This window comes from Idiotropiscis lumnitzeri, chromosome 12 (assembly GCF_059441095.1).
Source record: "Idiotropiscis lumnitzeri isolate Australia: NSW breed Sydney's pygmy pipehorse chromosome 12, RoL_Ilum_1.0, whole genome shotgun sequence".
In the NCBI taxonomy this organism is placed as follows: Eukaryota; Metazoa; Chordata; class Actinopteri; order Syngnathiformes; family Syngnathidae; genus Idiotropiscis; species Idiotropiscis lumnitzeri.
The window spans coordinates 13505197-13521780 of NC_142402.1; the positions used below are offsets into that span (position 1 = coordinate 13505197).

General features: G+C 41.4%; 1 protein-coding gene across 1 annotated transcript; it reads left to right on the forward strand.

The window, feature by feature from the left end:
- The first annotated feature begins 1256 nt into the window (after positions 1-1256).
- On the forward strand, positions 1257-15788 carry vwa5b2 (von Willebrand factor A domain containing 5B2). Its single transcript, XM_088310349.1, has 22 exons — positions 1257-1429; positions 3201-3365; positions 4442-4642; positions 4714-4936; positions 5222-5382; positions 5686-5817; positions 5902-6026; positions 6099-6275; positions 6369-6479; positions 6957-7159; positions 8666-8780; positions 8885-9070; positions 9523-9727; positions 9818-10143; positions 10653-10884; positions 11334-11672; positions 11975-12112; positions 12298-12426; positions 12498-12548; positions 13500-13599; positions 13835-13955; positions 14029-15788. The coding sequence occupies exons 2-22, from the start codon at positions 3227-3229 to the stop codon at positions 14779-14781; spliced, it is 4167 nt and encodes a 1388-aa protein (XP_088166475.1). The 5' UTR covers positions 1257-1429; positions 3201-3226; the 3' UTR covers positions 14782-15788.
- The last annotated feature ends 796 nt before the right edge of the window (positions 15789-16584 follow it).

Consider the following 16584-nt stretch of genomic DNA (forward strand, 5'->3'; position numbering starts at 1 on the left):
TTGACAACAATCATGTTGAATAACACGCCGATATTGTCTTCGGTTATGAAACCATTTTTCTCCCATTGTCTCAGATGGAAAACAATTGAAATCTAGGTCAGTGGGCTACGCAAGGGAGAAGACGTGCATGGTTCCCAACATGTGACAGCAGACAGACACTTGAAGCGTCCGACAATAGTCAAGCAGCTCGTCTGCGCAGGCCTCTTTGGGCTCATTGTTGGCCATGTTGTTAATTAGATCGATTATGACCTCAACTTTCTTAAAATGTGCGCTATCCAAGAGTTGATGTGGTATGCTTTGGTTGATTAGCTCGTTCTTTCCTTTTCCATCATTGTAAATCCAGTTTACATTGGTTTTATCAGACCATAAAAAAAAAATAAAAAAAATTCCAGATTTTTCAGGCAAAGTCCAATCTGGTTCTTTTGGTTTTGTTTTGGTGATTTTTAACTGCTTCACGCGTAGTCACACTGTATTACAAATTAAATGTAGCATATTTTGGAACCCACAAGGCTCAAAGTGGGGGGAAAAAAAGTAAAGGATGCTGCTCTGCCAGTGATAAGAGAAGGCTGACATCTAGTGTGCCAACGTTGCAATGGGCTGTACTTCTCACACGTCTGAGCATATTTCCCAGTCTTTTTTTTTAGACTGCTTTTATATTTTAATTACCACTGTGGAAGTAGTGGCAGAAAGTGATTTAGATTACACAAGAGTAAAAATATATATGTTAAATCGTTATTTTAAAAATGCTGGCATAAGGATTAGTCAATCAAAATGATTGTTGGCTGTGATTTCTTAAAGGGGAAGTCAACCAAAAATATTCTTTACAAGAATATGTTCAATGCAGGCCCACAAGTCAAGACATGGCATTCCGATTAATATTGGGTTCACGGAGGATTAGATAAGCAGCAAAATCCATCCATATTTAAGCAGATAACGACCAATCATGGCTCAGCTTAAAAAAAAACAAAAAACGGGTGAGCCCTGAGATCTAGTAATGTAATGCAAAAACCACTTTGAATTCAAATTCCCCTTAGAAATTCTGTTATAATGACAAGTTGGCATTTTGGAAAATATGTTTTCTAAACTTCACACGATGCAAAGAGATGAAAATAAAGTATAAAACAGTAGTACTGTACTTTACTGTTTGCTATGCAGATTTTTTGCTCACCTCCAGCATCTCCCTGACTCTACTTTACCCCCCCCCCTCTCTCTCTTTCTGTCTAACTGTCTCTCTCTCTCTCTCTCACATTTTATGTCTCTCTGGCCAGGCCATTAGCTGTGAATTATGGAGCTGCTACCATCACAGCCAATTGTCTGGATGAGAAGCAGGCTGTGCCTCACTTTGCGTTGTGGTGTGTTCGCCTCCGGCCAGTTGGCAAGCTCGCCGTCGAACAGCTGCTGATCATCTCTGCAGTGTTGATCCGAGCAGGTAAGTGTCAAGCTGCATGCTAGTCACTCAATATGAATTTTGGTCACATACTGGGAGAAAGATCGCAAACTTTCATGTGTGCATGGTAGTCTGTTTATAAAAAGTATCTATTTGATAGTGTTTAGGTAAAGTTACAGTTGTATATGCTGGCATCTATGACAAAGCTGTAAGCGGATGAGTGTCGGGATGCAGTGGCTGGACACATCAGCATATTGTCATACTCAACATTGAACAGCACACTGAGTATCCCTTGATTATGCATTCTTCTTACATAGTCTATTTGTGTGTATGAATATAATGTAGAATTAAAATGTATTTTAACTTTCCCACCTGTTTTTAGTTTGGGTGCATCTGCTACTTTTTGCAGGGAGCAATAGGAGTCGGGTAATGTGTCATCATTGGATATTTTTTTTCAGAGGCCTTTACAACTATGAGAAATATATAAATGCACGTAAATGTGCCTCGTAATATTAATACATAGGTGCTACAACCCTTTAAGCAATGGATATTAAAACGCAAACTGTGCATCAATATGTGGACAGAATATATATATATATATTATTTATATATATATATATATATATATATATATACTCTACAATTATTTATATCACAGTATTTGAGTGAATTATTATTATTATCATTATTATTACAGTTATGGCAACTCGATGTTGCAGAATCTGAATCAGTGCAAAAATTAATCTCGAAAAGTTTCACTGATTAAAAATCTTAAAATTCAAAATGAACTTAACTTAAAATTTGTCTCGTTCAATAAAACACATTAAAAGTATTCCTTACTAAAAAACAAAAAAAACAAAATGAAAATGTTTTTGGGGGCAGACCGGAACAGATTAATCGCATTTCCATTCATTGTAATGGAGGGAGATGATTTGAGATATGTGAGTGTTTTGAGTTACAAAATCAATTTAACTTGCATCTGCCTGGGCACCAACATTAATGTTCCATTTTTTGTAGGGAAAGGATTTGGCGAAAAAAATAAATCTGCTAAAAGTGAAAATTGGGGGGAATTTTCACACAGATTTTCTACCAAACGAAAATAAAAAAATCTGCAACAAAACAAGTTGTAAACACAGGTAATTTGCTTTAGTGGGCCACAGAAAGTGATTTGATGAGCTTTCCGAAGATATGTGCGTCAGTTGGCCTTCCATTAACAAAGCAGGCATTTATTTGCTTGTTATGAGGTGAGAGAACAGTAGCCAGATGGAGGCTGTTGATCTTGTTTGAAAGGTAGACGTGGAAAGGCCATTACTTGGACCACAGCAAACACACACTCACGCATTAATGTGCACATACACACTCACGTGAATTTGTGTCATACCTGATGTTCTGTACCAAAAGTCAGCTTGGATGACTTCTGGTTAATATGTTCACATGCTTTTGTCGTCATCTTGATGTGAGGGATGGGTGCGACCGCAGCTGTGGATGTGCATGCAGGTTATGTGCATGATGCATAGATTAGTGTTAGTTAGTGTTGACCAGCAGTGTTAATGATTGACAGAGCCTCTCACACAAAACCACCAGTTGCTAAGCGCCGGAGAAAAAGTAGTTACATGTCTAAGAGATGCTATGTGCATATAAAGACATGTTCTGGTTACATAATAGCATTCAATGTCAAATATATTGCAGCAAAAACGCATAGTTTGCTCGGTTTTTCTCAAAAAGTTGGCTTCATTGATAATGGAGATTGAATGGAAAAAGAGGCGCTGAACATGCGCACATTATTAAGTCATACGCTGATGTGTGCTTTCAGAGTTGTTGGTACCCTGACCTGAGAAGATGGTGGGACTGAGGAACCGTTCCACGTGGGATCCACTGCTGCTTAAGTCGTCTTGCATCAAATCCTGTGCCGTCGGCTGCTCCTTGGGCATCACCGCACATCTCACCTATGCCAATGCAGACAAAGAGCCCGTTGAAGGTGAGTGAAGGGGACATGCATGCGTAAAACCGAGAAAGTTTAGTTGAGAGGGCGGCGAGACTCTGTGATGGGCATTGCCTTTAAAATACTTGAAAAGGTATTTCAACTTTTGTGAGATTGTCATGTATTTTGGGGGGGGGGGTGACTGGTGAAACAAAACACATAGAGCAAAAAGTGAAGCAAGGTGATTTAAATGGCACAAATAATTTGTGGTGTAGGCGAATAAATTATAAGCCTCACTATACTGCGAATCATTTGCCTTTTGGTTTTCATTTGAAAATATGGGATATATTTTTTCACCCATTTACTGGGATCCACAGCTACTTAAGCTGACAAACAGCGCAAAAACACAAGTAAACAGACAAAATAACAATACTCTTTATCATCTGCGAAAAACAACAAATTTTACTCCAGTTTATTGCGTCGCTTCCAGTAGTGGTGTAGCTCTTCTTAGTTTGTGTCTGCACGATACTGCCCCTGGTGGCCAATTCAGCAAGAGGAGCTAAAGTGAATGCATCATGATTCAACAGTTTTCATTTTTTACATTCTATTTAATTATATTATTACTATTACTATACATAACTACTTTTTTTGTGGCAAGGCTGAAACAGATTAACGGCATTTCAATTCAAGCGAAAAGGCAATTTGAGTTTCTGAGTTGCAAGCCTGGTCAGTTGAACGAACTAAACCGTGTCTCCGTTTAATTGATTTTTTTTTTATTTATCTATAAAGTTATCTATATATTTTGCCATATAGAAAGATAGCAGTGATGATTCTGGTTTGCAAACCCACATAAAAAAAGTGCTTCAGTAATCAAAATTGCATCGGGATTATATTAAAAAGAAAACAATCGGCTGTGCTTGTTGCAGTGTTAGTTAAAATGCAAATTGAGTATGATTAACCCTGACATATATCTGCTGCTTATTGGCGCTTGTGTTGATAGCGATCCATGTCGCTGTTATCATTGGACTGTTATTGTTCTTAATATGGCAGTTGTCATGTTCATTGTTCTCTGGTCGCTCAACCAATCTACCGCCACAAAACTTGACTTGACCAATGTCTCGTATCCTTCGCAGGCGTGTTTGTGTACCCTCTTGGCGAAAAGGAAGTTGTGGTTGGCTTTGAGGCGGCTATTGCAGGACGTCTGATGGGAGTCCAGATCCAGAACCGAGGAAAGCTGAAGGACTGCTGCATGGAATGCTGCCCAGGTTCTGCTGCTGAAGGCCGCGAATGGAACTGCTGCGGGAGCTCCAGTTTGGACATGCAATGCACCAACGGTGAGCACGTATTGGCGAAGGCACACCAAGCAATGCGATCGAATGCGACTGAAGTGTTTTTTCTCTCTCAGGGCATCTCATCCTGGATGAAGATTTGGAAAGAAATACTTTCATCATAGGCACAGGGGTCATAGGTCCCATGGATATCGTGTCCATTATCATGAAGACCTCACTGGAACTGCCGACACTAGAAAATGGAGCAATCCACATTGTCTACCCGACTTTACTGACACCCATCGTCACACACATGACTGCGAGCAAGAGTGAAAATGGGGGCAAATCGGAAGAAATCGGGTAACCCAAATTGTTGAAAATTTTATTGGGAGGTATTTTGGGGGATTATGGGCAGGCGAGGCACTTTCTTAGAAGTAATATTAAATCAGCATTGCTTTACATGCGAATCAATATTAGCTGTGTCATTTTAAAAGTTAAATTGGAAAAACATTTTTTTAATCAAATTATTGAGAAGGTAAGAAAAACATATATATATATATTATTTAACAGGTGGGATGGCTCTGCAAAGAGTTTATACTTGATCAAGACTTGTAATATGTTCTCGAATCGTCCAATCTTCTTCAGACCCACCAGCTGCTTTAGTGCCACCTCAGGAAAACAGGACCGGGTTCTTGAACCTGAGCAGCAGTACTGTGCACATGCCATCTTCAACAGTCCCGCTGCCAGTTTGGCTCCTTATGAACTCAACTTCCAACTGCTGGTTCGAGGGGCGTGTCTGCTCGCCGGTATGTTCTAATATCTTGCTTAAATTAAGTACTTTGAGATACGAGTGACTCCATTTTTGAGGGTTTTTTTTTTTCTTCCGACCACAGACTTGAGATATTTGGTATTTGGATATTGGTAGTGAACTCACCTCAACACAGTAAGCATTAGCTTGGCGAATAGTGAACTATTCTTCTTAAAAATAAATAAATGCTTCAATCTGTGTGGCGCCACTTATTGGTCCTATTTACTGTCACTCGTATCTCAATGAACGTATTTTTTTTTTTGGAAGCACAGTTTGTTTTTCAATCCTAAACTTAATTCAGGACTGGAGAGTCCCACCCATGCCCTGAGAGCAGATGCCGACCCCAGCGCCCAAAGTGCCTCCGCCACCTACATCACCTTAGCCCAGGAGCATCCTTATGACAGACACATCGAGATTATCCTGCACCTCAGCGGTGAGTATGGACAAGCGTCATTCGTCTTCCTCCCCAAATTGCTTTCTTTTGCTTTTGTGAATGCTGCAAGTGACTTTGCGACAGAACCCCACAGCCCACTGGTCATCATCGAGAAAGGAAGGCTCTCCTTCACCCAGTATGAACAGCACATCCTATCTCGACGTGACTTCATTCGCAGCACCCGCAAAGATCCTGAACCTGAGAAGAAGGTGAGCAGATCCTGAATTATTTTTTTCTCCATTTTTGTTGCACAAACTCCTCTTGAATGAATGTACGTGCAGTTGGAGTTTGTGCGGAAGCGCTACCACAAGGACATCTTAAACAACCCGGTGCTGATGCTCAACTTCTGTCCTGATTTCTTGGGGGAACCTCTGGAGTTGAACAAAGCCACCAGAGAAATATTGTTCCTTGTTGACTGGAGTGGCGGCATGAGTGGGACCAACATCCGTCGTGTCAAAGTGAGCTCTGGCCAAACACATACTAAAATACAAGAACATGAGAATATTATTGATTAATTGTTTGATTTTCTATTGATGTGGTCAATCATACAGGAAGCCCTGGTGGTCGCATTAAAGAGTCTCCCTTCGGGCACCCTGCTCAACATTGTCGGCTTCAGCACACCCATGAAACCGCTGTTCACAGCCAGCAAACTCTGCACGGATGTTAGTTTGAATTATTTAAAAAAAAAAAAAAAAAGGGGGGGGGGGCGGTTCGGGGTGTTAATTGGTATTGTGTTTCCTAAAGGCAGATGTTTTCCAGTCGTGCAGGATGCCCCGTTTGTCTGTCTGCTGTTTAATCAGGCAATAGGTCAATTCTTTGGGTTGCCTCAGCAGCAGAGTATCAAGTTCAGTGGAGATGAGGACAAACGGCATTTTCACAGTCACCTGAGCATATGGTGACCTTTAATACATTTTCAGCTGGGCAGAAAGCCGTCCTTTCGAAACCTCCCATTGAGCCTTTTTGTCCACATTTGCTTTCACTTTATGAGACAAGGTCTGATTCAATTAGTTTTTACCCTGACTATGACATTGGGGCATCTGATGTCAAACAATCAATTAATCTTGGAGATGATGTTTGCCGAAGCTTCATGATTGTTGGTTTTGGTTGCTTATAAAGTTCTGATGGGACTTGTGCTTCAGGTTATCCTGATGCAGGCCTATGAGTATGTCCAGCGGATGAGGGCAAACATGCGAGGCATCAACCTACTGGGCGTGCTGTCTTGGGTGTACCAGCAGCCAATGCAGCGCACGTACCCGCGCCAGATCTTCATCATCACAGACAGCTCCAAAAACAACGTGGCCAAAGTTTTGGAGCTGGTCCGCAGGAACACATCTGCTGGCAGGTATTAATTACGATTCTAGTAAAGGAAAGTCGATTATAATGCATTGGAATTGTTTTTTTTTTTTCTCTGGAGTACTCCCATATTCCCAAGGTATGCATGTCAGAAGACAAATCGTTTTTTTTTTTGTTTTTTTTTTACACTTGAACATCATATTATTGTCAAAGTGAGCATCCATCCTTGGTAAAGGTTCGCACGTCTAGCCCCAAGGGAAGATGTCACAAAAACAGCAAAGGATGGTAAAAGGACTGAAAAGACAACAAAAAACAGTATAGAGCAAGAGTGGGCAAACTACGGCCCGGGGGCCACATGCGGCCCGTTGAACGTTTTAATCCGGCCCGCCGAGCTTGAAAAAAATTAAATACATAAACCTTGTTCATGTTTTATTTTCTAAATACTGTGCTTTTTCAAAGACATTTATTGTTGTCATGCTTTCGTTCACTTTCATCTAAAATTAAATGTATTTATTTTTTTCCGATGAGATGAGGTTACCAAAACACTCCATCCATCTGCTACTGTCCCCTCTGTCAAATCTTAGAAACCATTGTGGCCCACCAATCAAAAAGTTTGCCCACCCCTGGTATGGAGCAACAAAAATATGACAAAAGATTAAAAAGACTACAAAAGACTTCAAAACAGCCAACAAAAAGTCAACAAACTCAAGAAAGGACAAAAAATACAGAAAAACTACATAGACAAGACAACAAAAATACTACAACGGGCTCCAAAGTCTTCATATAGTCAACAAAGACTACAAAAGATTAATACAAAAAAAAACTTTAAAAGACAACAAAATGACTCAGAAGACTAAAAACACCACATAAAGACTACATTAATTATTTTTAAAAAAATAGTATGAATGCATGTTGATCTAAATATTTAGATTAATGAATTCATGATATTACTGTGAGGGAAAAGTATCTGCCAGATGAGACGAACACACCACAAGAGGGACGAAGGAGAAAGGCTGGAGTAGATTTCAGCCCCGCCCATTAATCCCGTTAAGTGCTGTGCAATAAAAGTCAACCCCCCACCCCCTCCACATATCCCTCAGAGATGTACAATAACATTTATCCCTCATTAGTATTCTGCGCTTACACTGGCATTCCTCACAGAATCCAGACAGCCTGTTTGAAATCGATATACTTGACATCATATAATGGCTATCTTTCATTTTTAATTTGTGTAATTAATTATTCCGGGGAAAAAAAATAGAGCAAGCTAGCGTCGCTTTAAGAATTGGAAGAATGCGTAGTCCAGATGCAAGAGAAACAGCAAAATATTTCTCACACGGCGCATGACTGCACTTCAATCCTACAAAGTGGCGTTTTTTCATGTTTTGCCTTCTGAAAACCAAATTCTAAACAGAATTGTTAAAATAATGCCTCTCTGGCTGGACGATTCAGAACTGAGCATTTAATACTGTGTGAACGCGCCACGTGACATGTCCATGTAATGTTGACGCTTGTGTTGTGACTTGAGCGGGAATTTGACCCATCATACCTGCAGATGCTTTGGGTTGGGCCTTGGATCCCGAGCATGCAGGCGACTCCTGCAGGGCGTGGCCAAGCTGACAGGAGGTACGACAGAGTTTTTGGAAGATGACGAAAGACTTCAACCCAAGGTCTGAAGCACTGCCACCTAGTGGTGAAATATACCTTTTATGGACTTACTCTATTTCTTTTGATTTGTAACGCACCAATCACTTTTACATCAATCCTTTATTAGCTCATCAAGTCTCTGAAAAAAGCTCTGGAGCCGGTGCTGACCGATGTGCGGATTGACTGGTACCTGCCAGAAAACATGGAGGCCCTTCTTTCGCCCAATGAAATCCCTGCACTCTACCCGGGCAATCGCCTTATTGGATATTGCACGCTTTATGATATGACAACGTTTAAAGCCAAAAAGACGGAGGTAAACTCGAGTCCTAAATGCTTCATGTTGGGTATTGCAGTGTGAATGCTGAGATTAAATGAAGATTCCTCCCCAATTCACTTCAACATTGGTGTATAAGGACGCAGCAAATCACTACTTATGTCTTAATAAGGCTCCTCATTTCAGCAATTCCTTGGCACCAAGAGGCCAGAATATGGCTGCAAAGCACTACTTTTGTTTAAATAACGCACAACTCATTTGTTTGATACAAGATGCCACAGAAAGAAAATCACACATTCATGATTTTCATTTTCCTTTCTGTCATGATGTAAGACGTCACATACCACATGATTCCATAATTATTAATTGTTGGGGAAGTAATTGGCTACTGCAATCCGATAATCTACTATCGAAGAGTACAGTAATTAATTTCTTGTTTTATGAATTATTATTTCTTCCAACATTCTGAAATGCAAACAAATATGTTTCAGTGTGGCTACAAAGGTACACAGAACGCCTCTATGGGTTCTGTTTTTTGCCCGTCCAGTGACGACATCTCACCTCGTACTTCCGAGCTCATGCCGGCGGTGCCTCGTCCAGAAGGTAACGACTTGGAGGAGGCGCTGAGGGAAATTTCCAGAGAAATCTCCTCGGAGTTCTCCTGTGCCAAAGATGTGGACCCTGACCCCTTCGCAGGCCAGTCATAATAACACTGCATTACTTCTGAGATGAATAAAAAATATGGTGAATTTCGTGGTTAATACTTGCCGTATATGCGCTGTATAGGCGCCCAGCTAGATTGGTCAAGCGATGTGAGGACGAGGATCCAGGAGAGCTCCTACATCCAGGAGCAGTACGTCCTCACCCGATGCTCTCTCAGTAGCGAGCGGAGTCTCCCCACCCACGTACAGGCGTCATCAAGTTCTGATGCTACGAGCCGGGCCTGTCTGCCTGACCCCATGCCCTCTGCTCCGCTACTGGACACGGGATCGCTACCGCAAGGCCTTGAGAAGATACCTGGTCCAGAACAGCGGTCATCTTTGTCTCGTTGGGCTGACTCTGCATGGCAGCAGAACCTCTCAGCTGGAACTGCTGAAAACGGCAGTAAAAATGTGAATATTTTTACATTCATGCGTAAATGTGATGTAAGGTTTGTTCCACAGCAAGTCTAGATTAGCGTGTTGGGTAATTAGGCAGACCGCCTTGCGCCATGCTGGGTGTTTCGGCGGACTGAGGAGGTTTTTATGACATGACCTCGGCCCGCTCCTGACAATTTGGTCACAGAAATTAAATTACATTTTAGACCAGATAAAAGCATGTCTAAATTGTGGCGCAGGTGGTGCAATGCGATTTTGATGGATTTAATTAGACAGTATCAGTGCTCTGATGACAGGGACGTCGTGGCCTTCGGGAATTCCGGAACATTCCCAAACGGCCCGACTATTTCCCCAGACGAATACGTTTCATTGCATGCTAGCCGCAATCATACCACTCCTCCACAAACCAAACCCTCTGAATCATTGTGGGAATCAATTCATTGAATATAAAATTATTATTTTCATTTTAAATAATCTTAAATAATCTGTAATTACAACACACAAATCCCCCTTCTTCAAACCAGAATGGACACTTGGCTTGTGGTGACGAATCACATTGGAGACAAAAATCGCTGGCCCGTTCAACCATGGCAGCCAGAAGCTTCTCATCGCCACAGGGTGAGCTGGAGATGCATCGGCTCAGGAGAGCTCTGGAAAGGGTCTCCTTTGACCAAACTCTGGGAGGAAGGTTGGATGAAAGTGACAGAGAGACAAAGCCACCAGAGACGCTGTCCCACAAAAGCCTTAATGACTCCAGTGAGTTTACGAGATTTCTCACTCCCCCTCCCTCCCCATCTCACCCATTTTTAGCTTCACACACTCCGCCACTAGATGGCGGCAGCAATTTTCACAACATCCAGCCACTGACAGCTCACGTGACTACGCCGCAATTTTTCTTTAGTTTTGTCATCACATTTTGTGTAATTTGTTCAGCTATTATGAGACAGATATTATTTATTTCTTCCATCCATGGATGATTCTAAACTCGTAATTTCTGAGAAAAAAACAATGGTGATATCAATTAAGTTTAAACTTGAAATCATAAGAAAAATAAGTGAGCGTGATGTGCATGTAGCCAACACGGCAAAGCAGCATGAAAATAGTCGTCCCATCAAATCTACTCGATGTTAGCATCTTCATAAAATAAAAGTCTCAGAACAAATTCAACCCGTAAGTCTTATTTCTTTCTCCCTCTCACCGCACAGGTGGACTCCTTTTTCCCGCCTCTCCTCTGGACTGGGACAACTTCACCGACCCAGAGTACCTATTCACAGCAGTTCCTCTGGAGGATCCTCAACCGGGTCAATGCCGTTCCCTCATTCACGGCCTTCTGGGTGGCAGACCTGTGTCCTGGGAGGTCACAGTCAACCTGGCCCACCTCTTGATGCCTGAGGACCAGAGAGCAACAGTGGGGGAAGGATGCAGAAGTGAAGGAGGGGGACGAGAGAGAGAATCTTGGGAAGAGATCATTCACCAGTTGACGGCTCGTTCTGTCATAAGAGACTTTGAGAAAATGGCCGAGAGGGAGAACCAAACAGGACATGGTTAAGTTTCTACATTTTTACTGACTACAATATCATCCATTGCATGTGTTTTCTATAGTTGTTCTGGCTTTTTTCACAGTCCAAAAGCATGTAAATTAGGTTCTGCATTGGCCAAATATATGATTGGTTGGTTGTCTACATGTGCTCTGCAATTGACTGGTAACCAGTCCAGGGTGTATTCAGACAACCGGGATCGGCTGAAGCCTAATGAGGACAAGTTCTAAAAAAAAAAAAATGAATGGATACAATACATAATATCAATATCGTATATTTGCTACTATACTCACAACGTGTGTCTCTAGGTTTAGCTAAGCGGTACAGACTGAAGGCCATCCAGACCAGTAAGCATTGTAACATCGTCTGCATGTACACGACCTTCACCATAATTGACAGCAACCCTAACAAAGGCTTGCAGGATGGTGAGGAGATCCAAAATACAGGTGTGCTATACTCTCACAGGTCTCATTAGGTACACCTGCACATATAAATTCCAATTGAAGATGTATCAAACTGGTTTTATAAAATTACGTTAGTACGGTAAACCACCACAAATACCTAGCGTACTCCTACCCAAATTATTATTTGCTTCATGAAAATGCATGTTTATTGATTTCTGTGTGTTTAGGGCTACTTTTAGGGCGTAGCCTCAGTTCACACTCAAGCAGTCGTAAACAGAAAACCTATTCTGCGGGTCTGGGTCGGAGACCCATCAGTGGAGACTGTGAGGAGGGCGAGGACACATGGAACTCCACAGGTAGAAAGAATGAATTCCCATTATTACGTTTTATTTTTTGTCAAGACATCAACCTTGTTTTTGTCTCTCAGATAGAGATGACACTCCTACCTCACCGTGTAGCCTTACATCCTGGGACTCTAGTAAGTGCTCACTACTTGTCAAAAAAAAAGGTATTCATTTACAAATAATCTTCAAAATAATTTTTCTTCAAACCGTGGTAAAAAAAAATAGACCCATTGGTACCTTGACTTGTGATTTTCTTCCGAGCCGATATGCTACAAAATAGGAGGCAAAGCATTGCACGGCAGATTGTTTTTCTTTTTTGACTTGAGCAAAAATTTGAGAACCAATGTTCTGCCAAAATGTCCTACCCGTGTAAAACTTTCTACAAGAGGCTGAGTAGAAAGCCTAACAAACCTCCATATCGATGGCGTTGTAAGTATGCCAGCGCATGGGCGTCGGACATTAGTAGGACGTCTCAGCAGGTAGGAAGGAAATACAAGACACTGGAAATGCACTTGAAATTACCACTCAAAGATTAAGTGTCAAACAGAACATAAAACAAACATTTAAACAATGTACATTTTCTTTAAAAAATCTGAAAAGCTAACACACTGCATAACACGCTAGACAGGCTAACAAAAATAACATCGATGTAGCAACTAGCAAGAATTATAACCCTTTTAACAATTTGGTTTTTAGCAGAGCATGATAGAGCATACAACAATACTCACAGTCATACATTTTTTTATCCGCTGCTAAACATGAATGATTTTATTCCAACTTACTCTTCTTAGTTTCGTCAACTCTTCATGTGGTATGTGTGACTCTATGTATTAATCTGCCCCCTGGTGGTCAAGGTACGAGCAGCGAAGGAGCGACACAATGTCAATTGAGTTACCACGATGCAAAAAAAAATATTTGTATTCATTTTATTACTTTGTTTTTATAAAGTAAAATACTGGAAGTGTAATTTTGTGATTACGGAATTAATTAAACTTGTTAATCAAATTAAGTCCATGATGAACCATGTGACCGTTTGTCTAAAACACACCCTTTTTCACCTCGTTTTATTCAAACCGCTGTCTCAGACGCCTTCAGTGCTGCTGCCTCAGTAACAACAGGCCCGTCGTCCAGTCGTTCTCAGCGATCTATAGAGAGCAAGTCAATGGAGAGCTTCTTTGGCACCAGGTAAACTCGCAAAACCAATAATGTAAGAAATGTCTTCCTTTGAAAGAGAAAGAATAAGATCCCCAACTATGCAATTGTATATTGGGTACTGGATCTCAATAGATTGTGTAGGTGCTTCTAACATGACCAATGAGTCTGTACTATCAGTTTGGTTTTCAAAGCATTAAGTACTTTTAGTGGAGTCTATCTACATTCAAATCTAAATGACCTGCGAAACTCATTGTACCTTTTCTAGGTTTCCCCTTGGCAGACTCAGGTCCTCGATTACATCAGGACGACAAGTTCCTCTCAAGTCCCACTGCCTGTCTGCAGAGACTGATAAACCTGAAAATGAAGCTCCAGACTACCTGCCCCTGGTGAGTCGTATGAAGACACTAACAAAATAAAAATGACAAAACATCTTTTGGCTTATTTGGTTTGTCGTCTTAGGTTCGCTTCCAACTGGCCTCGGGAGCTTTTCTGCTCACTGAGATGTACGCCGACTGTGTCCAGATCTCCTTGGACCGTCTGAAGAGGGCTTCCCCCTACAGCCTGCATCGTCGCAGCCTCAGCCCGCCTTTCCGCTGCGCTTCTCCCAGCGCTCCATCTTTATCTTCCTCCGCCAAGCCTCCCAGTCATCACCACGTTACCTTTTCACCTTCCTCCTGCTCTCTCATCAAAACAACCACGCCGCCCTTCCACCACACGCCAGACGACACCCCTTTAATGCTGGAACCCAGGCTTCGCCGAAGACACCTGTCAGACCGAGACCCTGTCACCTTATCCCCAGATCTCCCCAGTTCAGAGGAAGGCTCAGTGGAGCTACAAGGAGGCAACTCACCAGGCCCGTGTCACGGACAGGAAGACAGCGGTCGAGGGTCAGAAACAGATGTATGTGAGGGGTCTTCAATGGAGCCCCCCAACCTCCAGGTCAGTAGCCAGTTGGCTCAAGATGACCTGGAGGGCTCAAGCTGGGCAACCGCAGTAGCTCTGGCCTGGTTGGAGCACCGCTGCGCCGGATATTTCATGGAGTGGGAGCTTGTGGCGGCAAAAGCGGACTTTTGGCTGCGCAGCCAGGAGCTGCCTGAAGGGGTGGACCGAGCCGGGTTGAGAGGGGCCGCCAGACAGCTATTCCTGCTGCTGCGCCACTGGGATGAGAACATCAAATTTAACATGCTGTGTTATGACCCCAATAATATGTGAGGCAATCTCGTTGCGACTTTGACGAGAGGTGACTCAAACCCAAAGATGAGGTTCGACTTGGGCGTTAAAGACTTTGGAGTTAGACGCGTTTTTCAGGTCAAACTTTGTCGCACGTTGTTGTTATCGTTTCCCTCAGGAGGCAGGTGTGACTGTGAAAATCATATAAAGTACAGTGGTGCCTTGAGATCGAATCTGTCATTTGACGTCATCAAAAAAAATAAAAAAATAAAATAAAAATCAAACAACGCTGCCTTTAAACATCCCTCGTTAGCTTAATGCTAACATGTAATGGAAGATGCCCTTGACATGCTAACATTTAGCATTGATAGTTTTACAACTATTCAAGCAACTGATATTTGAAAAGATAGTGGAACAATACATTGTAAACAGAAAATATAACAACACTCACAGGCTTGTATTCTTTATCCTCAAAGAAAAATCACTAATACGGTAACTTACTAAGTCACAGTAGTAGAAGTCGTAGACGTTTGTTCGTTTGTGTCGTGACCTTATTATACATTATTGCCTCCTGAAATCAATGAATGAATTAAACTCAAGGCACCACTGTAAATGTATCGGCAACTAATACTGTCCAAGATTTTTTTCCTGCATATAAAATTTGGACGCAAAAACCTTCATACAGAGTAATTTCAAGTCAGTTTCTAAAAACTCTTTCATCATGAAAACTTATCTTACCAGCATTGCGCTAGTTGGGCGTCATTTGTAACTGTAATCTCAGTATTAGGCGGTGCTGCACCAGAAGCCTATAACTGGCAAAGAAGAGCTGTATTTTAGTAATAAACCACCACAAGCCTGGAAGAAGCCCTGAGTAACCTTAAACACATTAGGATGCCGACTGAAATAAAAGTCGAAAAAAATGATTTTCAATGATTTTGTTTCAGATTTTTCAGTGAGGGTGTTCTTTGATTGGAGTGAAATAAAACATAAAATACTTGTATGCAATCATGATTTAAAAAAAATAATAATAAAAAAGGACTTAAAAAGAAGACCTAACACATTTTGAATATGTTTTACATTTATTTGACAAACTACCCATTTTTGTAACGGGTAATATTTATATATAGTATTTGTTTATATTTTTATACCGTGAAGGGCGGGGCTTTGGACCTTTTTGGGATGATCATAGAAAAATATTTTTGAACAGTATGCTGATGTGTTTTTTTTCCCCCTTCATGGTCTCAGACTGTGTGGGCATGCAAAGAAATAAACAAAGAAATGCTACATGCTAATGCTAACTCATGATGATGTGAGTGGACATACTGTATGCAAATTAGTTAGCTACAGCGGACGTGAGTAAGCCCGCAATTGTCTCGGAAGGTGGAGATTCTGACGACAATTTGGCTTTAATAAAATCCTTCACTGGGACGACTAGTAAGATGAAGACTGTACAGAGAAACATAAAAAAAAAAGGAAGGGATACATTCTCAGGGCTTTTCAGCCAGGTCCATGTCGCAGGGCAGACAAACTTGCTGTGAACTACTGTACATTCAAGCTTCGTCTTAGATCTTCACAAACACTCCCAGAGATGGCTTGGAATCCAGTGCACTGTTTCTGCATTTTATTTCAATATATCTATATCCATCTAGCTATCTATCCATCTATATATAGATAGATATGTATATATAGATAGATAATTAGAGAGAGATGTAGAGATAGCGAGCTATATACATAGAGAGAGAGATAGATATATGCAAGTAATTTTGTAATTTTACATCTTTGTGATTACAACACCAAAACAGTGTTTGTCTCGCTTTTCCCTCCAAATAGCTGATGAGTAAATAA